The following is a 24287-nucleotide window of genomic DNA, read 5'->3' as shown; positions in this document are numbered from 1 at the left end:
TTTTATTTATTTGAGAGAGGCTGGGGAGGGACAGAGAGTGAGGGAGAAGCAGACTCCCTGCTGAGCAGGGAGCTCGGGGCTCAACCCCAGGACCCTGAGATCATGACCTGAGCTGAAGGCAGATGCTTAACTGACTGAACCACCCAGGCACCCCCTCCTTTTCTTTTTAAAGATTTTATTTATTAGAGAGAGAGAATGAGGGGGGAGAGGGGCAGAGGGAGAGGGACAAGCAGACTCCCCACTGAGCAGGGAGCCTGACTCTAAATGTGTTCTTTAACTTCTTTGGGTTTCCATTTCCTCACCTATACAATGGAAAGGATACTTTCCTTCCCCATATTAAGGAAACAGTGGATGAATTAAAAAGACAAAAGAGAGGGATGCCTGGGTGGCTGAGTCAGTTTAAGCATCTGACTCTTGGTTTTGGCTCAGGTCATGATCTTGGGGTCCTGGGATTGAGCCCTGTGTTGGGTTCTGCACTCAGCAGGGTGTCTGCTTGGGATTCTCTCTCTCTCTCTCCTTTTGCCCCTTCCCCTGCTCACACACACTCTGTCTCTCAAATAAATAAATAATTCTTTTTAAAAAAAGAAAGATAAAAGATAAGGGGTGGGTATAAAAAGTTGGAAGAGTTAAAAATATGGAAGGCAGTATTAAGAGGTTGTTTTCACTTCTAAGAATCTCCTGTAAACTTTGGACAGGCACATTTGGATCCCACTTTAAAAATCTGATACGTCTTGTCACAGAATAGTTAGTTGTGTTTTGGGGAGTAGATTTGCATTATCCTTCTCTGTGACCTTGGTTTTATGTATACAGGTGTGCATATGTAAATATAAATGGTTACATTGGAATGCAAATTCATTAATTTATAGTGAGAAATGTGAGTGGGAAGTTTCACCTGACCCAGCCAGTGTGTTCTGCTCTCCTACTGAAGAAGAAGGTATATGGGAAGCCGGCTTCTCTGACAGTTGCTTAGCAAGCCTGGAATATCACAGGGGGAGTTCTGATAGTGTCAGTGGTAGTCTGTGAGCATCAAGGCAAAGTGATCCTTGCTATCAGCTGGCAATCTGATATCAATCTGCCTTGCTGGCACATGAGGCATTGTCCTACATTACTTGCCAGGGAAACTGTAATATTCAAATCTAGTTAGCCAAGACGTCTTCTCATCTGAACAGTTCTTGCATAGATATTGCCTACTTTGGTCCTTCTGCCTTTCCAATTTATGTTTCCATAATTGATCACTCTCTGTTCATATAGTCTTTTATCTACATAGAGCATGATTTGATTAGACTTTTGCTTAATCGGAATCACATTCTAGCCCTTCCTTCTTGAGATTACTGCCCCTATGGTACTTTGCTTAGTGTTTCGGATGTTCCTAAACCCTTTAGTCTCACGTTTACAGATGACATCATGATTTTGTCCCGTAAGTAATAAAATCTTCGTGGATCTGCCAGTATAACTCACAGTGGTCACACTTCTGAGACCTGGTAGTGGGGCGTCCGTTGTTGCCTCCAGCTATAGCCTGTGCTGACAGACTGAGGAATCGGGCTGATGGACTCTGATTTTAAGCATTTCTAGGAATGTAGGGCCAGATTTGACAGTGTTAAGGTCTCAAATAGAAACACTTCATTTAATAAAGGACATTCTTCCTTGAAAATCTAGAGGTGCCTAGAAACAATGACTTCAGGTCTCGTGGGATTGTCTGGTTTATCCGTTCAGCAAACTGCGTTGTCCCAGGTACCTGAACTAATCTATAGACTCATTTATTTAGGGTAGAAATGGATTGCTGTGGGTTACAATAAGCCAAGTTCCGTTGGATTTAATTCTTTTAATTTAGTATTGGTGCTTATGTTTTGAAAGGTAAAATTGGCATGGAGGAAACTATTCATACATCTGTGCGAATCATACATCATATAATTCTATCTAAATCTCGCTTGGTCTTTACCTTTATTTCAGGCTTTTAAAAAATTCCAATATTTCTTTATTAATCTCATTTTTCAATCCTTTCTCCACCTTTTCTCTTTTCAACGTCTCCTAAGGAACCATATTTAAGAATTTACATAATGCTTCAAGTTTAGAGCCACAGTTTGTATGTATCTTTTTAAACTATACATATATAGTGATGATATATTTACTTATGAAATGTTAGCAGAATTTGTGACTGTGGTATCTAAATTTGAATATTAATTCGGGTTATTCATTCATTCAGTATTCACTTCCAGAGATTGAGGGACTAATTTAGAGTCAGAGTGGTCAACATTATAGTTCATTTTTTATTCCCTCTTTATTGGCTAAAGGGGAGACTAGAGATTTCTAGTTTTATAACCATGTTAGCTATTACAAATATTTTATTTAAAAACTTATTCCCTCCAGCCTTATTTTACCTTTTTAGATCAATATGTAAAAAAACAAAAACAAAAACAAAACCTTTTTCAGCTCCTCATAAAAAGGGAATTTTTGACTGTTCCTTAGAAGTTTTATTTGTGTGGTTTTTTTCCCTCATGCCTACCAATCATACTGATACTTCTATCATTATATTGCTATTATTATTGGTCATTTGTGTTACATTTAAAATTTTGTAGACAGACCTCTTTTCAAGGACAACACTTCAGGAAGAACAAAGGAACAGTGTGGTGGCAAAAAATGAAGTATGCTCCCTTTCACAGTCTGTGGCCCTCACATATTATTTATTCCAAGAAAAGAAGATGTCTTTGGTAAGTGTTTTACTTCCAAGTTACAGGGGATTTTCAAATTTATCTAAACATGTGTTTTATCAGCTTTTCAAATAGTAAAGTTGTGACTTGGGATAAATTTCTTCTAATCTTGCAGTATTTTATGTTGTTTCATTTTATATTTAATCTTAGACTAACGTCATTTTCTTTTTCTGCCACGCCTGCCTTTGTCAATTAATTTAAAAGAGTGTACTTTGACCATGGTTATTTTGTAGAGGTTGTTAATCAGAGTACTGTTGAACATATTTACAGCTTAGGGATATTAGAGCAGCTGTATTTTAAGACTATTTTTTTTTTTTTAACTGGGATTAATAGTTTAAAAACTATTAGCATATGTACTGATAAGAAATAATCTCCAAGGTACATTAAAGTAAAGAAAGGGAAGTCGGAGAGCAGTATGAAAAACATAAATGTGTTTTTGTATATATGCATGCTTATATATTAACATATTTTTGTGTATGTATACAAAAATGCATAGACTGTCTCTGGAAGGATGTCCAAGAAGCTGGAAATAAGTTTTTAAAAAACAGCTTGCTTTTCACTCTAGATCCTCTACTATTATTCTGTTTTTTAAACCATGCCTGATGGTCTTTGAAAAAAAATCTTAATTACTGTGAAAAATGGCCACACTTAATGTTTCTTCACTGTTCTGGCCTCAGTCCTTAAAGCTGTTGAGGTTTTTTTAATATACGAAATGAAGAGTACATCTTAGTGGAATAGGGACAGAATTAGGCTTCCAGCTAGGTTTAACTAATTTGAATTCCTATCCTCTCTGTCATTAAATTGATTTGGAAAAGGCTATATGGTCCAGTGCCTGCTTTTCCTGTTCTCTGTGTCTTTGTTCAACTAGGTTATATTATACTTCTTATTCTGGTTAAAATCCAGTATAAATAAGAAAACCAGTTTATAGCTTGTCTTCATCACTTAATGTTCTAATTAAACAGTCAGATTTCTGAAATTAAAAGTACAAAAGCCATTACAGAAGAAACCGAACAATTCCATTGTACTAGTTTTGAAATGAATTACATGATAAGTAGAAATTTTAAGTTCAGTTTCTTATTTAAATAGTAACTTACATGTATGTGTTAAGTATGCTTATAACTACATAATTTGACCATATATACATGGTATAACTGAATATAGTACTAAGAAAATTTGGTATAGCCTCCAAATTTTCTGAGTAAAGTACATTCTAATACTCAGCCATGGTATGTAGTTTCATGTATTATATTATATATTCATGGTTAAAAATGTGGAGTGGTATATTTTCACTGATATCTTTTGCTATTATTTTTTTGTATATTATTGTGTAATATCATGGTATAATTATCTGTTCCTCCCAAGGGTCTGAGAGGGTCTGTGCCAGTTAACCACAAAATTAAACATGCCTAAGGACTAATTAATCAGGAGCAATAATACAATTAGTTCTAGGTAATTTGATGCCTGGTATCAAATAACTCTGATATTTTGTACACATGGTGCATACTGTGTAGGGGAAAAGGGTAGACAATGAAAGTAACTTAAAACCTACCTTTGAGGGCTGAAAATACTGCTTTAAATGCTCTGTTCTGTGAAAGTACAACATTCACATAAATACAGTCCAAATTCAGACTTCCAAGATATATTAAAAGAGAGTATCATGAAATAATTTAGAGCTGAGTAAACTTTCTGAGTGTTTAAAAGAATGTTTTAACTAATAAACATGTTAAATGGTTTTGGAGCTACATTTGTTTAAAAAGCTGCATAAATATGTAGCACTGTCCTAATTTTAAACAATTCATGTTAAGTTTAATGCTAAACAAGAGATGACAGCCCTTGCTAAATTGTGGTTATTATTTTATGAATAGAGCCAATGTAAAATACCCTGCTAAGGTTTTTTTTAAGAACCTTTTATAGAATACATCTGGAGCCTTACATTATCACTAAGCATTTTAGGATTTGTCTTCTTAGAAATTCACATAACTAAAGTACCATGTGTTAGTTCAATTATATGGAATATTGGATTACAATTTACTGTATTTTCAAAAGGCTGTGGCAGTTATTAGACTTACACAGAATGATTACTCTCTGCCACTAATAGGTTTTTAAAGTGAATAATTACAGAGGGATGAGGATTGAGTTCTTAGCTAAAGCTGGATGATTTTGTTTTATTCACAGTAGTAAGTATAAAAGGTAGAACCTGTGGAGATCTATAACGTGGGTAGTTTTAAAGAAATAGTAAAAATGAAAAATTTAAGTGAAGTTTCAGTGCATTGTTTATTTCTCAGTGAACACGGACTACCTGAAGGTTTTGGACATTTTATTTACATATGGTACAGTGCAAACTTTTAAGACCTCACTGGTGGTTTTGCTCCTGTTTCTCTAGATAAGTATAGCCGAGGACAGGATTATGCCTCTCACAGCAGTTGGGATGCACTTAACCCAAGCGGTGAAAGCTGGCTGCCCGCTTGATATGGAACAAGCAGGCCTGACTCCAGAGGTTCAGAAGATTATTACTGATGTTATCCGAAACCCTCCCATCAACTCAGGTGATCTGCTCTGACCCTAGTCTGCAGCCTTAAGGACTTGAGTCATTGAACCCAGAGGAAGTAAACAATCCACTAGTTTTTTCACTTTACCAGCATTAACCCCTTATGCTGTGATGGAAACTTTACTTTTGTAATGCTTTTTATATTGTTTTTGAAAAACAATCTTTCTTCCCATTATCAGAGGAAAGTCTGAGTCTGAGAAATTCTTGTTTTCCTTTTCAGCTTTAGATTAGGACTTCCACTCCCATCCCCAAACAATGGGCTTTCATCCTTTTCTAATTTCTACCTCACCTCTCGAAAAAAACACATTTTTTTTTTGCATATTCATTTCCCATAGCTTACTGATTTCTCATTTTCCCCTAAGTCTTATGGATTCCTTGTCATTGGCCTCACGTAAGTAGTCTTCCTAACCAGGACAGTCAGTGATCTCAGTAGCTGTGGTGTTGAAGGGATGGTCCTTGGTCTCTCGGCCCCCTTGTAGAAGGGCTTCCTGTTGTCACTTTGCTGCAGAACCTCAGCTGTGCTCATGTAGATTAAACCCCTTTACCTGCCCTGCAGAAAGTTTTAGATTATCTGTTTTTTACAGAATTAAGGATGAGGTACCTCGGAGGATTTTTTCCCCATAAATGTACAAACTAGATGTGTTATATAACTCAATAAATTTTCAAGCTCTTAGGACAGAGCAGTAGACATACAAAAAGCCTTACCTCAGGAACTGCAATGCAAATACTTAAATTTTTATTAACTAAAATTCTTTCCCACTTGGGAACAACTAGGCGGTTCCCCTAGAAATTTAGAAATAAGGGAAATAAGATCAACCTCTGAAAGTACAATCAATAGTGTACTAAATTGGTCAGAACAAAAATATTAAAGTCACCTTAAAAGACAGCATTGGGCGCCTGGGTGGCTCCCCAGGGAGCTGGGTCGTCCCTTAGGCGACCGACTCTTGATTTCGGCTCAGGTCATGATTTCAGGGTCGTGAGCTTGAGCCCCTAGTTGGGCTCCGCGCTCAGCACTGAGTCTGCTTGAGATTCTCTCTCTCTTTCCTTTTGCTTCCCCTGCTTGTACTCTCTCTCTAAATATATAAAGAAAATCTTTAAAAAACATATATTAAAAAAGCATTAATTCTAGGCTTCAGGAAGACTTGACTGAAGTCTAAAGAAAGAACACCTTCATCAGTTCCATTGGTCAACTGTGGAAGCACAGGAAAAAGAAAGACAGGGAAAAATCTGGGCAGTGGTCATCTAAATTATTCTCAGGGAACTAAAATTTTTTTCTTAAAACATTATTTACTTATTTATTCAAATTTCTTTCTTCCTTTTTTTCTTTCTTTCTTTTCTTCCTTTTCTGTCTTTTCTTTCTTTCTTTTCTTCCTTTTCTGTCTTTTCTTTCTCTCTGTAATCTCTCTGCCCAATCTCTGTGTGGGGCTCAAACTCACAACTCAAGAGTCCCATGCTCTCCTAACTCAGCCAGCCAGATGCCCCCAAAATTTTTTCTTTTTATTATACCATATTAAAGTCGTACTGCTAATTATTTAAAAGAAAGAAATACGCAATTTCTAATCCTGGCCAATGAGACTTCAAGTATACTAAGGGCCTGTTGATAAGTTATGCCAAGATCTTATTTGAGGAAAATAACTAATTCTGCTTCTATATCATTTCCTCGCCTCTGGTTACAATTTGATTTCTCATGTAGATCTGTCTATAGAGAAAGTATGCACTAGTCATGCTAATCTGGATACTTATCTATGTGATAATTGTAAATTCATAATTGTAAATCAGTGAATTGACAGTCTGTGAACATGGTTAATGTGGATCTGTTAAAGTTAAATTAGGTTTGTAAATCTGATATTATCTGGACTGTGATAAAACATCCAAGGTAACTTGGCTGTGAGTCCTCTTATGATAAAGCTAAGCAGCTCTCCTGGTCCCATTCCAGTCTTTCTAACTCCAGCAGTCACCTAACTAGAAATTAAGGCAGAGAAGGGAAAACAGTAATTATTCTGTAGGGTTAGAATTGTGATGATATAAAACCTCTCTTTCTCCACCGCAAAGTAAAATAGTATTTTAGAGAACGTCAAACACTCAGAAGCCATATTGATTTTAATACTTGTGGTATTATTTTTTCCTTTATGTATGTGTAATCTCTCAGGACATACATAAGAAATCTATGTCTTTTGATGAGCTCTTGTATAGTAGGCAGTATTCTCTGAGTTTGCGCAGCTTTTTTCCTTTTTTCTTTTTCCCCTATTGACTATTACTGGCTGTCTTCCTTAAATCCTGAATACTGATGGATGTGTTATCCTGGTCAGTAAGAGCAGAGGCTCTGGGAACAGCTGGTTTATTTTGATATAGGCTGTACCACTTCAAAGCTATGTGACCTTGGGCAAATTGCCCGATCTCCCCAAGCCTAAGTTTCCTTATCTCTAAAAGAGGGCAGGATAATATTGTCTTTTCTTACAGAATTGTGAGAAATAATTAGCTACTGCACAGAATGCTCTGGCACTTGTAAGTATTTTATAGTTGGTGGTGGTGGCAGTGATGGTGATTATAATGATGATGAATGAAGAAGTAGGTGGTAAGATCTTATGGCTTCTTAAAAATACCCTCTAAATATGATTATGTTTATACTCTATCCTTTTTAGTAGCTAATGAAGAAAATAAGAAGTTAATAAATAAGCATATAAGAAGGGAGATTTCAAAACTGAACTTTATAGAACCTTAGAACTTTAATAATTCAGGCTGGTTATAATTACCTTTTTTTTTCAAGTACTGAAGAATTCTTGGGCAGATATTCTTGAGTGACATAAAATAGATGTTCTAATTTCAGTTCATTATTGGCAGGAGAAAATGGTAGAGGAAGCTTTAAGATTCTGTTATTTACCCAAGTATTGAAAACATCTATTTTATTTGGCTATGGTGAAGAATGCAGGTATTGCTAAGTTGCTTTCCAAATCATATAGTTTAAAGTTATAGGATTTTAGATTTGGAAAGGAAATTGGAAATCATTAAATTTTCACTTTCCCAATCCCGCCCTGTTTCAGAGATAGGAATTTGAGGCCTAGAGAGTTGGAGATTGTTTTAATATCATGTCAAGATTAATGACTGAGCAAGTTTTTCTTTTTACTATACCATGTTAAAGTGTACTGCCAACTATTTAAAGAAAGAAATACGCAAGTTCTTTTTTGGTTTAAGGTTTTATTTATTTAGAGAGTGAGAGAGCGAAAGTGAGAGTGCGCGAGCGAGCGGGGTGGGGAGCAGCGGGGCAGGGAGCAGAGGGAGAAAGAGAATTCCAAGCAGACTCCGAGCTGATGGGGAGCCCAAGGTGGGGCTCAATCCCAGGACCCTGAGACCAGGACCTGAGCTGAAATCAAGAGTTGATCAGGCACCCCGAAATATGCAGTTTCTAATCCTGATATAGGATTTGGGTTTATAAACTGCTAATTGACGGGTAAAATAAATATACTTAATTATATTCAGTTTAACATATTTATTTGTATAGTGCCTTTAAATATTCTCTATCTAGTCTCCTCTAAATTCTGAGTTTAGCAATTTTAATTTCTGACGTTAGACAACTTTTTAAATTAAGAAATATTAAAGTCAAACTATATAAATGTAAATATAAAATTGTATATAAAATTGCACAGCCTGATTCAACAAATATCAGAGAGACAAGAGAAGCATCTGTAATCATTAGTGACTAAAACATTATTTAAAACATTTATCTTTACCATTATATACTGAATATAGCAAATAAATTTTCATTTAGAGATAAATACTAAATTGAAATTCTAAAGAAGGGAGAACACTTTTAAATATATTTATTAAACACGTAATTCATCTTTCTGTCAATATTCTGTATGTAGGTTATACATACAATATGAAAAAATATATTATTGTAGTTTAAAAAACTGAGGAAGTTAAGATTATGGAAACTATGAGCTCTAAATTTTGTTTTGTTTTGTTTTTATTTTATTTATTTTATTTTATTTTATTATATTTTATTTTATTTGACAGAGAGAGAGATAGTGAGAGCAGGAACACAAGTAGGGGGAGTGGGAGAGGGAGAAGCAGGCTCCCTGCTAAGCAGGGAGCCTGATGTGGGGCTCGATCCCAGGACCCTGGGATCATGACCTGAGCCAAAGGCAGACGCTTAACGACTGAGCCACCCAGGCGCCCCTCTAAATTTTCTTTTGATTGTACATTTATAGTGTGTAAGATAACATTTATTGATGTGAAATTTTACTTTTGAATTCTTGTTTTTCCTTGATAAAATACTATTCTCCTATTCGAGAAAACATTACTGAGTTATAAATTCTAATAAGAAATGAAGATGTACTTCATTAATGATTCAGATATGTTATTTTTATTTTTTTATTTAATTGTAGCCATATCACATAATTTGGTGTTTTAATGAACAAGTTTGATTGGCATTTAAATTTTGCAAAATTCTAAATTGAGAATTTTCTGTGTTTTGTTATGGTATAATCTCATACCTGAAAATAGAGTTATTTGTGAATTGAGAAATCATATGTATTATTTTCATGCTGTCTTATTTGCTAAGTAGGTTTTGTCCTTGTAATTTAATATCCAAAGGAATTCTATAACTTTTTAATCTTTAAGTTTATCCATGTTTATATAATTTTAACCTTTTGTGGAGTTGAAATTCTAACTATGCTCAATAATAAATTAAGCAAGTCAGAGCGCCTGGGTGGCTCAGTCATTAAGGGTCTGCCTTCGGCTCAGGTCATGATCCCAGGGTCCTGGGATCGAGCCCCGCATCGGGCTCTCTGCTCCGTGGGAAGCCTGCTTCTCCCTCTCCCACTCCCCCTGCTTGTGTTCCCTCTCTTGCTGTGTCTCTCTCTGTCAAATAAATAAATAAAATCTTAAAAAAAAAAATAAATTAATTAAGCAAGGCATTTAATGAGGTGTCTGGGTAATATTTTGAATAATTTCATTCTTCCATTCTTCATGTGCATGTAACTGGAAAACTAAGGGTGGTTTCCAAGGCACCTGCCACAAAAATAGGAGTAATATGATCTCTCTTAAAGCACTGAAGGAGTGCAGCCAGTGTTCATTATTCTCCAATAGAAATTTTCAGCACTTACTTGCCTGGAAAGTTAGGACAGAATCAGATGTATCTTTAATCTAAATGCCCCTTTTTTGCATATGTATATTGTAGGATGACTTTAAGGTAAAAATATAAAGGATTTACAGAAATGTGTAAATGAATATATGGATTTTCTAATTATATCTAGAAATTATATTCAAATTATAGTACAATAACTTTGTACATTTATTAAATCATTAACAGTGGTTTAAAACCATAAGCAAATGTTATACATCATAATTTTATGAAAAGAAGACATTCTGATTTTAGAAACAGATTGTTTTGATGGAATAAAATATCTCATTTTTCCTTTCAAAATAATTCATTGAACCCATGATGCTATGATAGTTCAAGATTACTGAACTATGTTTCCAAAAAATTGGCTTGTAAAATGTACATTTACAGCGTGATGAAATTAAGGGTGTATAGTTTATTTATCCGGTATTTAAATACCCATAGAAGAAGATGAATTTAATATAATGTAGTTGTATTAGTTGGCTAGAGTACAGGAAAATTTGTATGGTTTTTCATCCAAGAAGAAATACGATATGAACCATATATGCAATTTTATTTTATTTTTAAATTAAAACAAATTCTTTTATTGAAGTATAGTTGACACACATTACATTAGTTTCAGATGTACAACATGGAGATTCAACAAGTCTATATGTTCTCCACAGTATGTAATTTTAAATTTTCTATTAGCCACATTAAAAAAGTAAAAAAAATAGGGGCACCTGGGTAGCTCAGTCGAAGCCTCCGACTCTTGGTTTCGGCTCAGGTCATGATCTCAGGGTCCTGGGATCAAGCCTTGTGTTGGCCCCACACTCAGTGTGGAGTCTGCTTAAGATTCTCTCTTTCTCTCTCCCTCTTCCTCTATCCAACTCAAGTGCCTCAGTTCACTCTCTCCCTAAATAAAAATAAATTTAAAGATCAAACAAAAAAAAGTAAAAAAAAAATTAAATTAAAAACCCAAAAATAAACAGATGTAATTAATTCTAATTATATGATTTAATTAACCCAAAATATTAAAAATGTTATCATTTCAACATATAATCAATATAGAATTATTAATGAGATATTTGTGTATTTTTTTGTGCTAAGCCTTTGAAATCAGGAATGTATTTTACATTTACAGCATATCTCAGTTCTGATGCTAAATTTTAATTGAAAATACTTGATTGGTATTTAGCTTTCATAAAATTTACAGTTGAATAAAGTAGATGAAGATACTCGATGTGTTCCAAACGTAACTTAAAATTTTTCCAATAACTGAATCAAGTATGTTTTTTTTCAAGTATCAGTTTTTAAATTTAATTTTAAGTTAATTAGGATTACTTAAATGAGTTGAGTTTCTTAGCCATACTAGCCACATTTCAGGTGCTTAGTAGCTACATGTGGTTAGTGCTCATTGTATCAGAAGCACAATTACAGAGGTAGTTTGGAATACCTATCAAAACGTAAAACGTGTTTAACCTTTGAACTAGCAATCCCACTTCTAAGAATCTAGAAATATGGAAAAAAATGTGTACTGTAATGTTCTTTGGAACATTTTATTTTCAAAGAAAAATTGAAGACAAATGAAAGGGAACTCGAAGTAAGTTTTGATAGACACATACAAAAGAAGACGCCTCAGCCATTAAGAAATTAATGAAGTAGTAAAATTAGCCAAATTTCTGTGGTATTTGGATGGCATAATGACTGAAGGACAAATAGAATTTTAGTTGGTTGATAGATATGGTAATCATATTTTTATTACATTTTATTACATTTAGAGGTAATCTTATTTTCCAGGATTTTGATTGGGATCAGTTTTACATCTTAACACTTTAAAGTAGCAAAGAGTACAGGCTAAATATATACCCCCATGGTCCTAGTATCTATTAGCTGGGTAACCTTCTCTTGCTGGTGTGTTTTTTTGTTTGTTTGTTTTTGTTTTTTTAAAGATTTTATTTATTGGCACACCCGGGTGGCTGTCGGATAAGCGTCTGGCTTCGACTCAGGTCATGACCCCAGGGTCCTGGGATGGAGTCCCCATATTGGGCTCCTTGCTCAGCGGGGAGCCCGCTTCTCCCTCTGCCTGATGCTCCCCCTGCTTGTTTTCTCTGTCTGACAAATTAATAAAATAAAATCTTAAAGATTTTATTTATTTGATAGTGCATGCTAGAGAGCACAGGCAGGGGGAGAGAGAGAAGCAGGCTCCCTGGGGCTTGATCCCAGGACCCTGAGCCACCCAGACACCCACTGTTGGGTTTTTTGTTTTGTTTTGTTTTTTAATTTAACTGCAGGTTTTTTTGAAGTTCAGGAGTAGCAAGATAAGATTTTTGGAAGAAAGGAGAATATAAACCTTGAAAAATGGAATAATTGAAAGACCACCCTTTCAGGGTGGCATTTAAAAATACTTGGACTCTGATTGTTAATTTGAATTGGGTATCAGAAATGTTTGATACCAGTTTATAGCTGCTTAGTTTTATGATACTCTAGAGCATTCCAGATGAATGTGTTGTTGGCAGTGTTTGAGACATAAGTAGTGGTCTGTAGGAGATTGCTAAATAATTTGTAAAAGGTGTGAAGACACACAGTCTGAATCGGTTGTGTTGAGTTACAAAAACTAAACATTTCTTGATTGTGAAAATAAGTGATTTCTTTCCCAGAAAACTCATTTAGTTAATATGCATTTTAAATAATTGGTATGTTTTGTTATGCTACAATATCCACTGAAAGGATCTTTTTTTTATTAGCATCTTATTTACAAGTGTGATTAGCTTCTATTTTTTTTCTTTCAAGCCAGAATTGTGGGGATTTAATTTTTTTTTTTTGATGTAGTGTTCCATGATTCATTGTTTGTATATAACACCCAGTGCTCCATGCAGAGCGTGCCCTCTTTAATACCCATCACCAGGCTAACCCATCCTCCCACCCCCCTCCCCTCTAGAACCCTCAGTTTGTTTCTCAGAGTCCATAGTCTCTCATGGTTCGTCTCCCCCTCCAATTTCCCCCACTTCATGATTAACTTCTATTTTAAGAATAAGTTCTATTAAAAAAATAATTGTAATAGATATTTGGAATTTGAAGCATAATTCCTTTAGAAACAATTCTGTGAAGGGTGGTTTTGGTTCTCAGGGCACCTCACAAAAAGCAGTTTGAAACATCATTTATGCAGAGTCAATGGCATTGACCTGACTTTAAGTCTTGGAGGCAAGGGCTGCAGGTGGTGAGGGGTGAGGGGAGAACATGCTTTTTACTTCATTTCCGTTTATAGGGCTGTAGGCATTTGAAAAAGGAACATTTTCTTCGGACACCTTCCTCCTTCCTTTCTAAAAATATTTCACTATTCCCAGCTCATAGGTTTTCTAACACGTTCTGTGTAATTTATTTTTAACTCTTATTTTTTTCATCCTTTACAGATATAAGTAAAATTAAACTAATTAGAAAGCTGGTTCCTGAAAACATTGACACCTACCTTATCCACATGGTGATTGAGATCCTGGAAAAAGACTGTCACAACAGACTCTTAGACCAGCTTTCATGTGCTTCCAACAGAAAGAGATATTTCCCCAACTCTGAAGAGAGCTGTTCAAGTTCTAAGAGAAACAGGGAAGAAGTAGGTGCTAATACCAAGGTGTTAATTATATGTAGAATTTTCATACATTGTCGGTTCAATTTGCATATTCTAACACTAAAATGCTGTATTTTTTAAACTTATAAAATCTGATATAAAGTTACTTTTTAAAATCTGTGCTCTATTTCCTTTGTTTTTCATAAATCTTATCTGAAAAAAGTGATTTTTTTAAACAACAGAAAAAGGGAAATGTAGCCCATCTATTTAGCTTTTTGTATGGAATGTCAGCTTAAATTTTACCTCTACCTCATACTGATTATATATATAACCTGGAAATTCTTTTTATTTCATAGACATAGTTAATATTAGCTTTGAGCATATGGCAATTTATGTAGTTTATAAAAATGAAAATGAATTCCATTATAAATACCCCCAAAACTAGTTTGTCTAACATTCTGTCATTCATCATGCTCTGTTCCTGTCATACTGAATCTCTTAGGTACAAGGATAATTGTTGCTAATTGTCCTGAGTATATACCATATATATTTCTGAGAAAGACCATGAATTTAATATTATTTAGTATTATTTTAGTTTTATTAATATTAAATGCTTTGGAAATTATTGCTCTGTATGTTGTATGAGATAACTATTCTTTGAAAATGATTCTATTAAATGATTGTATAAATTTGAAAATTTAACCTTCAGTATCTTCCAGGTCTAAAATTATATGACTCCATGATAAAAGTTGTAAAAACTAATAATTAACTAAAAAATTATTTTAATTTCTAGATCATAAATTGAGCATGGTAGTAGGTGTTTGCTAGTATTTATATATTAGTGCATTAGGGATTCCATTCCAGTTCTAAGGTAGTCTTTATAGGATTTCCAGGAGTTAAACCCATTTTCTCAATAGCTTAAAAATAAGAGGAACTGATCTTTTTAAATTCTGTACTTCAGTTAGGTTTGTATATAGACATGTCCTAGATAACCTAATGAAATTTGATTAATTGGAATTCTTTACATTATTTACATTACATTAATTGGAATTCTTTACATTAATTGGAATTGAAGTAGCTGTGAGAAGGATATTAAAGAAAATATATGTTGGGTGGTTGTAGTGAAATTTGGCTTCTATTCTCAGCCTTTTATTTCTGAAATCTGTACCAGGTGCCTAAAACCTTGTTTTTTTTACCAACTTCTACCTATCACTAAAGGAAAAGGTGAAACTTGTTATTTTTTTCTGATTATTGATGCACATTTATATGAAATGTTATTTTAATCACATATTAGCATTTGGCTTTTCCCTTTATTGAAATAACATCAAATGCTGACAACAGAGTGGAGAGATTTTCTTGGGGCGGGTGGGTGGGTAGAAGTCATGCTGAGCCCACTGGATTTAGCACCTCCCCCCCACCATTTAGGGGAACAAGGATATTGGGGCTAGGAAGTAGATTAAGAGATGAGTGAACCAGCCAAAGTATTTTTCTTTCATCTGCCTCCCAAGTATAGAAAGCTGCTTTGAATACTGTGGAGTCTGTTGGAGGGCTGGTTTCAGATCTTTCCTGTTAACATTCATTTTCTCTCCTGACCTGGATTGTATCTCTTAGTCTGTTTCACTGGATGAATATGAGGCTTCTGATAAAGAATAATGTCAAAACAAATTCTTTGTATTTGTTGATGCATTGTTAGTTTTACATCTGTTGTGATTGCTATTAAGATAGAAACTCAATCATGCCTATGTTTAATGAAGAAAAATTCTGTCTTGATATTGGTAGTTTTGATTCAAAATATGCAGGTACACAGTAGGTTCTTTAAGTACATAATTTTTTTTAAAATTTCTGGAAAGTCTTCTTAAATTTTACTTTTTAGTATTTGTCCCATTGCTTTATATTTCTTCTTCAGGGACTTCTACTATCTCTATGTTGGATCTTCTTTGCCTAGCTGCAATATTTGTCACTTCCCATGAATTCTTTCTAGTTTTCCATTTCTCTTTAATTTAAAATTTTCTTCTTCATCTTCTTCTTTTTCACCTCTTATTTCTCTGGACAGAATCTGTTATGTTTATTGCTGTGTTCCTCATAGTTTAGTATTCACTTCTATACATTTTTCCTTTTGCTTCTAATTCTTTTTGTTTTTTTTTTAAGATTTTATTTATTTATTTGACAGAGAAAAACACAGCAAGAGAGGGAATACAAGCAGGGGGAGTGGGAGAGGGAGAAGCAGGCTTCCCGCGGAGCAGGGAGCCCGATGTGGGGCTCGATCCCAGGACCCTGGGATCATGACCTGAGCCTAAGGCAGACGCTTAATGACTGAGCCACCCAGGCGCCCCCTTTTGCTTCTAATTCTTAGCTGAACTTTTCTCCTCCATTTTGAATTTTTCTGATACTGATTTGTGATGCTCTTTCATGTTTTGAATAATTTTCTTAATATTTTTCAACTCACTTTAAGAGGTTACAGTTTTATTCTATACCTTAGCAAGTCTTCTCGTGTCACATTTGACCTTAATACTTTCCTGTTGTTCATTTCCATGAGAAATTAGTTTTCCTGCACTTTCAAAAGAAAGCATGTTTCAAGGTAGTTTTTCCCAAGTTCACAGAATTCTCTTCTCGTATTTTGTATAATTGTTCAAAATATGGAAACTTAGTTTATGAGATATACTCCTCTGCCACTCTTCCCTTTGTCTCTATTTTACTTGAACTGCTTGATTTGATTTCACCCCAGCAGTTCTCCCAGAAGGCAGCGTTATAGCTGGTCAGGAGTGTTCACGGACGGGGACCAGTTGCGTTAGCCATTGAAGACACCGTTCCTTATGTCATTTGCTATTGGGTTGGGCAGAAGCCCTCCCATTTTCAAATGCTGTTTTCACATTAGTCTACCATGGTTTCTGATGTCTACCTGTGGGCTACTTTGGGGTTCTTCTGTTCTCAGGTACCTCACTGCTTGCTTCTGCTTTCTCTCGTACGTAAGTGGTACTCTGCAGGTCTTATGGCTGTTGGTGATTTAGCCTCACATGCTCAGAGTTTGGATTTCCTTGGGATACCTTTAAACTTAGTTTCATTGTAAAGGTAGATTATGCATTTTGGGTTTTCCTGTCAATTCTGTTTTAATGGCGGGCTTCAGAGAGATTAAAAAACTATGCTGCTGCTTCCACCATCATCCCCGAACCCTCTCCCCCAAATTACTTTTTTCCTCCTTGTTTTTTTTCACTGCCTAAGAGAGAATGTATGTGATATTTCCTGCCCTGCCACTAAGTTTCATTATAAATTAAAATGTACGATATTATTTACAAACTGTTTTGAGATACTCAGAAAAAATGCCTTATGAATAATATTATTATAATTATTATTGTTAAAATTCAGTACATCCAAACAATTAGAATTTTCTTAAGCTTTGCTTCTTTAGGCATAGTTTTTGTTTTGTGTTGTTCTCTAAGAGAATAGTGCATGCTCTAACTATTTCGTGTTCTATAACAATGTTAAAGGTTGATGGAAAACATCCTTGTGATTTTTCACCAAAAGATGAAAGTCACAGAAATTCCCTAAGACTAACTTCTTGGAATCAGCCAACCAGCGATTCAGAAACAGATTTATTTACAGATTCTCATTTACAGGTAAAATTAAATTAATAAAGTAGTTTTCATGATAGCTACATCCAACTTGATAATTACTATTTTTAGATTTGTCTTAGTTTAGATGAAATTAAATGTGAATATAACATACATATTTCTCTATTTACTTACATATGTATGCTCACATATACTCAACAAATGAGTTAATGTTTTGTATTCCCAACTTAATATTTGTTAATAGAATTTGGAGTATCAAAAAGATAAATACCGCCTGAAAATTTTATTATGATTGCTGGGAATTTTAGTTGTCTGCTGATGAAGGAAGTTGTCACTGAAAGGCACTGTTTCTGTTAGGTGACTCAGTTCTCATAAAGTCTCTCCAAATACCTAGTGTTGAGACTCAAAAGATACATTCAGTGTAAGTAACCATTTTCCCTCTTTCTCAATGAAACAAGATCATTATTATAATAGTATGGTAAATGATGAAGATCATATTCTGTAGAAATATTATAGAAGATAAAACATTTTAAATGATGTTAGCTACTAATTAATGAATGCCAAGAATAAATCAGAATGTGTTTTGATAGTTTGCAAATATTCTCATTTGTCTCTCCAGGTAATCTAGTGATGTGATGTACTGTTATTCTCATTTTCTGTGTGAAGACACTGAGGCTGAAATAACATTCATAAGGCCATACATTTGGCAAGTGACTCAATTAGGACTCGAACCTAGTTCTGCCTTGTTTGGCAGTCCCTATTTATTCCATGGTATTCAGCTACAAGACTTAGGGTTTTTTCCTCTGCTCTGTTCCTGTTCAGATATCATGCTCTGTTTTGCTTTTTGATTTTGTTATCATCTTTTTTTTTTTTTTTTTTAAAGATTTTATTTATTTATTTGAGAGAGAGAATGAGAGAGAGAGAGCACATGAGAGGGGGCAGGGTCAGAGCGAGAAACAGACCCCCCGCCGAGCAGGGAGCCCAATGCGGGACCCAATCCTGGATCTCCAGGATCATGACCTGAGCCGAAGGCAGTCGCCCAACCAACTGAGCCACCCAGGCGCCCCGATTTTGTTATCATCTTAACTGATTTTCTTCCTCCAAATGCACATAGGCGTTCAAACCCTAATTGCAAGCAACTGTAGGCTGCAAGGGATTGTGATAATAAGATCTTATGGGAGGAATAAATATTTCTGGACCAATTTTATCTCTGCCCAAATGCCTTTTGTCTGTGCCATTTTATATCTCCAGTATTTATTTCTGAGTCAAATATCGTGTCATACAGTATATATAAATCTAATTTGTTCTGCTGGACTTCTCTTCCCTGTGAGGAAATTTGCTATCCTTAGCCTATTTTTTCTTTAGCTTTCGCTAAAGTGTGAATAGCTCTTTCTTCTTCATTGGATTTCTTTAATTAAGCTGAAATAGCTAGCAGTTTTTTTTTTTTTACCTTTTCTAAATACAAGGTTTCACAGTTTTCTGCTAAGGATCTTTTGCTTTTTTCCCCACCCTTAAATCTTTTGAAACCATTTTTAAACATAGAAAACATAATAAAACATGGCAAGTAATTGATGAACTATATATAGAGTTTTTGTTCTTGAAATTGAATAAATAATGCCTTTTACCTTAAGCTAATAGACCTATTATAACTTAGATTGAGGTCACCTTATCATAAAGTCCTTCAGATAGTTCCAGTAACTAACTCGGCTGGATTCCAAGGTATATTTGCATTAGAATGATTTGTCTGTTATGTTAGTTTGAGCCTCTGTGGTCAAACTGAGATAAGACTAATTAATACCATTTTATGCTTACGGAACATAACTCAAAATTGTTTTATTTTTTTCAAGTGCAGATCATATAATACACAACCACTGCCTTTGGGTTCTTAACATTTTTTTTTCAGGGACTTTTAGGGTTCTGAGTCTTCGTTTGGTGCATGTAAGTCCCCTAAAATTGTGCAAAGTATTATGTATGTGTATATTTAGAAGTGGATCTCCAGTTTTTAGCAGATTCTCAAAAGAGTCTTTGAGACAAAAAACAGAATTTTTTTCATTTATTCATGAACATTTTTTGAGTATCTGTTCCGTCCCAGCAACTCTGCAAGGCACTGATAGTGTTTGGACCACTCTGCTAGTCAGTCAGCCATCGGAGACACAGAAGTACATGCTTTTTCAAATACCTCTATGATTCTGTGTGTGTGTGTGTATATATGTGCATGTGTGTGCACCGAAGCAGATGCCTTCCTCAGAACATTAAATTAACCATTTTGGTCAACCCCAACCAAATACACATGAGATATAAATCTGAAATAACATCCAGTTCTTTCCTTCTCAAATGAGTGTGTACACTTGAGTGCCTGAGAACAGATAACAAGATGGCAGGTAATGGCCTAAAGAAACGATACAGCGATTTTTGTCTCTCTTTTATGTACTTTTTGATCCAGAAATAAATTCTGTGGCTCGCACTCTTTTGTTTTATTCAGCAAGGGAAGGGTGGTGGGTGTATATACGGTAACCTGTGTTACTTTTTACAGCTGACATACATTTTCAACATTACAAATATTTCTTTTTCTGTTTCTTTCCTACAGCCTCCGTCTGTAACCTCAAAGAGAAAATTACCTGAGTGGTTTGCCAAAGACAATGAGACTTTAGCTGACACCAGCAAGAAATCAATGGCCAAACCAAAAAAGAAAGGTCTTTTTAGTTAACCTGGCAATTGCCAGAGGAATTGTGTGTGTCTTGCTCTATCATAAGAGGGGAACTGTGTTTCATTTTTGAAAATAGTGGCGACCGATACTTCAGTTTACAAAGTGTTCTATCTCAAAAGTAAAACTAACCCATTTATTCAACAGCTGTAAAACAGCCGTGTGCAGTTTATATTAAAGTTGAGTCTTCTGTAGAGCCTGCGTGAGTACATCATAGAATAGAATAATAAATTGGTCGCCTTTAAGATTGCTTTAAGAAACTGTTACTGCTCTCTTTTCTAATCTCTTTACTTATTTCAACAGTATGTTTGGAAAATTTAAGGGGTGCTGATTTGATATAAATAACGGACTGGTGGTAGTTGTATGATGATTACGAGTGTGATAGAAAATCTTCATATATTACCAGAATTCTTTCTTGTGAATGAAGGAAGCATAGTTATTTTTACATATTGTCCTTACTATCCTTACAAGAAACTCTTACGCACATTGATAAATGGTATTAGTGGACCAGACCATTGAAAATAAAACATTCTGGGTTCCGTGCAAGTAGGGAAAAATAATATAACAAAGGAGACCAACTTGACTAGGCAACTATGTACTTTGTATTTTGTATGCTATTTCTGTTATTTTGCAAATACTAAATTCCTTCATACTGGACATTACAAAGATATATATATATATATATATATATATATATATATATAAATAAATAAATAAATAAATATATATTTTTACTTTTATTTACTTAATTACCTTGAGGGCTTTTAGTTTTTGAGGATGTTGGGATTTGTTTCCAGTACCTCTTTATGTAGCACATAATAGACTTCTCTACTGAAGCCCGTACTCTGACACTGAGTTTGGTAAACCATACTTAATATCACTTTAACCAGTTCACCATATGGCCTTTAACTGACATTTTTGTAACTAAAAATAACTGTTAATAAAGAAGAAATATTGTAGAAGAACTAGAAAATCTGGAGAGATGAAAAAAAGAAAATAAAAATCACCAGTAGTTCTATCAACAGATAATCAGTTAACCCCTTCTGCGTAGCCTGCTAAGCCTCTGTGTTCACTGCTTCTCTTAGTGTGATACATGAATAATGCATGAATGTATTTTCTTTGTAAAACATTTAAGTTAAAACACAAAAGTTCCTTGTATTCCAGTTTTCCTACATCTCTTTACCATTCCCTTTCCAGAAGATAGCTCCTTTTAAATATGTGACTTATAGTTCTCTAATCATTCCTTATGCATTTACATGCTTTTGCATATATATCTAAACATACATTCCTATTTTTTAAAGTGAATTAGATCATGCTATATGCAATTTTCTGCAACAAACTCTTTTCACTTAATATGTCATGAAGAACTTTCCATGTCAGTATATATTGGTCAGTCTCATTGTTTTTTATAGCTACCTACCATTCTATATGGTGAATATACTATATTTTATATAATCACTTTTCTGTTGGTCATTTTTGTTTTTTTGTTTTTTCTATTTTAGATTTTTTCTAGAAGTAGAATTAGAGACTCATTTATATTTCACTTGAATGTATTACGAACATTTTTTTTCCATGTCATTAAATTGTTTTCCACAGAATGTTTTTTGGTGGCTTTATATAGTACAGTGATTCTCAAAGTGTGGTCTGCAGACTTTTAGGAGTTTTTGAGACTCCTTCAGGGAGTTTGCAAAGGCAAAACTATTTTCATAATACCAAGATATTATTTGCCTTTTGTCCTATGTTATTTGCATTGAGGGTGCAAAGCAGTCGTGGGTAAAACCACTGGTACTTAAGTGCAAATCAAGGCAATGACGCCAAATTATTGATTTTATTAATTCTCAGTCTTTAAACACACATCTTTCAATCTATGTGATGGAATGGCAAGTATGTATAAAACGCTTCTGCTCTGTACCAAAGTATGATGGTTGTCTCCAGGAAAGGCTCTTGTTTGATTGTTTGAATTATGAATTGAATTAGTTCTTTTTCCATGGAATACCATTTTTTACTGAAAAGAATGATAGAAAACCATGATTGGTTGTTGAGACTTGGGCATTTGGTGGATAAAATTGAACGAAGCCATCTTATCACTTCAAGGAAAACTGATGGTTATTTGTTGGCAATGATAAAATTTGAGATTTCTGGCAGAATTTATAGTTTTGGAAAACTTGTGTCTGCTGCCAGGAGTTTGAGAGCTTCCCATAATATAAAGGCTTTTCTAATGAGATATTATTCATACTATTAACAATTTTTTTGGACATCTTACAATGATATTGTCAACAATTAGAAGATCTGCACAACTCAGTGAACTAATATTTTCTACATGACTAATACATGATCTTATAAAATCATGCATGAGTAAAAGATTCATTCAAACCGCACAACAGTCCAATGGATTTTAATGTAGGAGAGTATGAAAACATTTGTTTATATGGCTTCAGATTGCACACTGCAGCCAGTCTTTAAGAAGCTACAGATGTCCAGTTGTGGTACAGTTTCAAAGAAGAATGTCTGCAATTATCTGGAAAAGCTATTAAGACACTCCACCCTTTTCCAACTACATACCTTTTTAAGGTCACGCTTTCTTCATATACGTCAACCAAAAGAACGCATACTGAATGTTAGAAGCAGATTGAATGTAGAAGCAGATCTGAGAATCCAGCCACTTCTATGAAGCCAGACAATGCCATTCTTCTATCTTGTGGGGGATATTTTTGTAAAATGTGTTTATGTTATCATGTAATGGATTTACTGGTGCCTTTTTTTTTAAATTAATAAACATTTCTTAAACATTTCTCAGTTTTAATACAAAATTTTTTTAATGGCGAAGGATGTGGAGGCTCATAGAGATAGTTTCACAAAGTAGACGACAAAGCAGCATGCTCCTTGGTGGAGGGACAGGCTTCTAAATCTCCAGGTTTCCCATTTCGCATGCATTCCGTGTGGAATTTCCATATCCTCTGCTCTCCCCACCCCGTCCCGCTCCCTACCACTCCCTACCACCAGGGTGCGCTCCCTACCACTTCCTACCACCAGGGCGCGCTCCCTACCACTTCCTACCACCAGGGCGCGCTCACTACCACCAGAGGGCGTTGGGGAGGCGCTGCTGTGTTCTGCCTGATCACCAGGTGCAAGTGTCTGGTACCAAATGACTCAGTACAGCACAGAGTACTAAGAACTGATGAACTGGACTTTAATTTCGCGGGTGTATCATCATTATTCAGCTCTGTCAGGCCTCAAGTTTGCCTCAGGTTCATTCTCAAAAATAAGGAGTTTCTTTTAGGGTATTTGTCTTATGCTATCTCCTCCACAAAATATTAATTACTATCTCTTGTATTGTCATTTGGAATTCTGACCACGGATTCAGACAACGTCCTGACAGTTATTTAGAATTAAAAAACCAAAACGAAAAAAACCCCACAAGCCTGTGATCCTACCAGATAGAATAAGAAAAGAATATAGGATTCTTCCTGTTCAGAGAGGTTGCAATTTAAGTGAGCAAGAACATGAAGAATCCAATAGCATGACAGTCATTTTAGAGCTAACTAGACATTTATCTGTCTTATGGGAAGCAAAGAAATGCAAAACCAACAAAAACACCGAAGAGCGTTCACTACAGTCGTAAGGGGAGCTGCAAACTTCAGGATCTCAGCTACCTGAAAAGGTGCCACATAATTTTTCTTGGGAAGGCAACCCAAAAATCATCTGAGATAACGTACAGACATCCTTACTAGGTAAATGTGTTTAGTGGTTCCTTCGATAGCTCAGTTGGTAGAGCGGAGGACTGTAGTAAATGTGTTTAAACCTTGGAAGAAATTAGAAATAAGTAGAGTATGAAGTAAATTAAAACTTTGTTAATAATATTTTAGGGTTAAAGAATAATAGGTCTATATTTGATAGTGTAAGCATCTGAAATACTTGGGATAATTTACCTTTTAGCGTAACAGATTATTCTTGTGGCTCCATTTTAAAATGTATCATTGAAAAATTAGCATATGCTTGTTCTTTTAAAGCTGAAACCCTACCAAGTTTGAAACATTATTGGAATATTTAATAAGAATTAAAAAACATGTTATTGCATAAAATTCTATGCCA

General features: G+C 34.8%; 1 protein-coding gene across 3 annotated transcripts in view; it reads left to right on the top strand.

The window, feature by feature from the left end:
- WRN (WRN RecQ like helicase) overlaps positions 1-22986 on the top strand; it is a 153726-nt gene extending 130740 nt beyond the window's left edge. For 2 of the 3 annotated variants that reach the window (XM_078069648.1, XM_078069646.1), the window contains exons 31-35: positions 2577-2708; positions 5092-5254; positions 13771-13985; positions 17408-17536; positions 20079-22986. In XM_078069648.1, the coding sequence (XP_077925774.1) occupies positions 2577-2708; positions 5092-5254; positions 13771-13985; positions 17408-17536; positions 20079-20198 (759 nt within the window). In that variant the 3' untranslated portion in view covers positions 20199-22986. The remainder of the gene's footprint in view (positions 1-2576; positions 2709-5091; positions 5255-13770; positions 13986-17407; positions 17537-20078) is intronic. The other variant, XM_078069649.1, reaches the window with a different exon arrangement.
- Positions 22987-24287: the final 1301 nt, after the last annotated feature.

This window comes from Halichoerus grypus, chromosome 3 (genome assembly GCF_964656455.1).
Source record: "Halichoerus grypus chromosome 3, mHalGry1.hap1.1, whole genome shotgun sequence".
Classification (NCBI taxonomy): domain Eukaryota; kingdom Metazoa; phylum Chordata; class Mammalia; order Carnivora; family Phocidae; genus Halichoerus; species Halichoerus grypus.
This window is presented reverse-complemented; position numbering and strand designations above follow the sequence as displayed.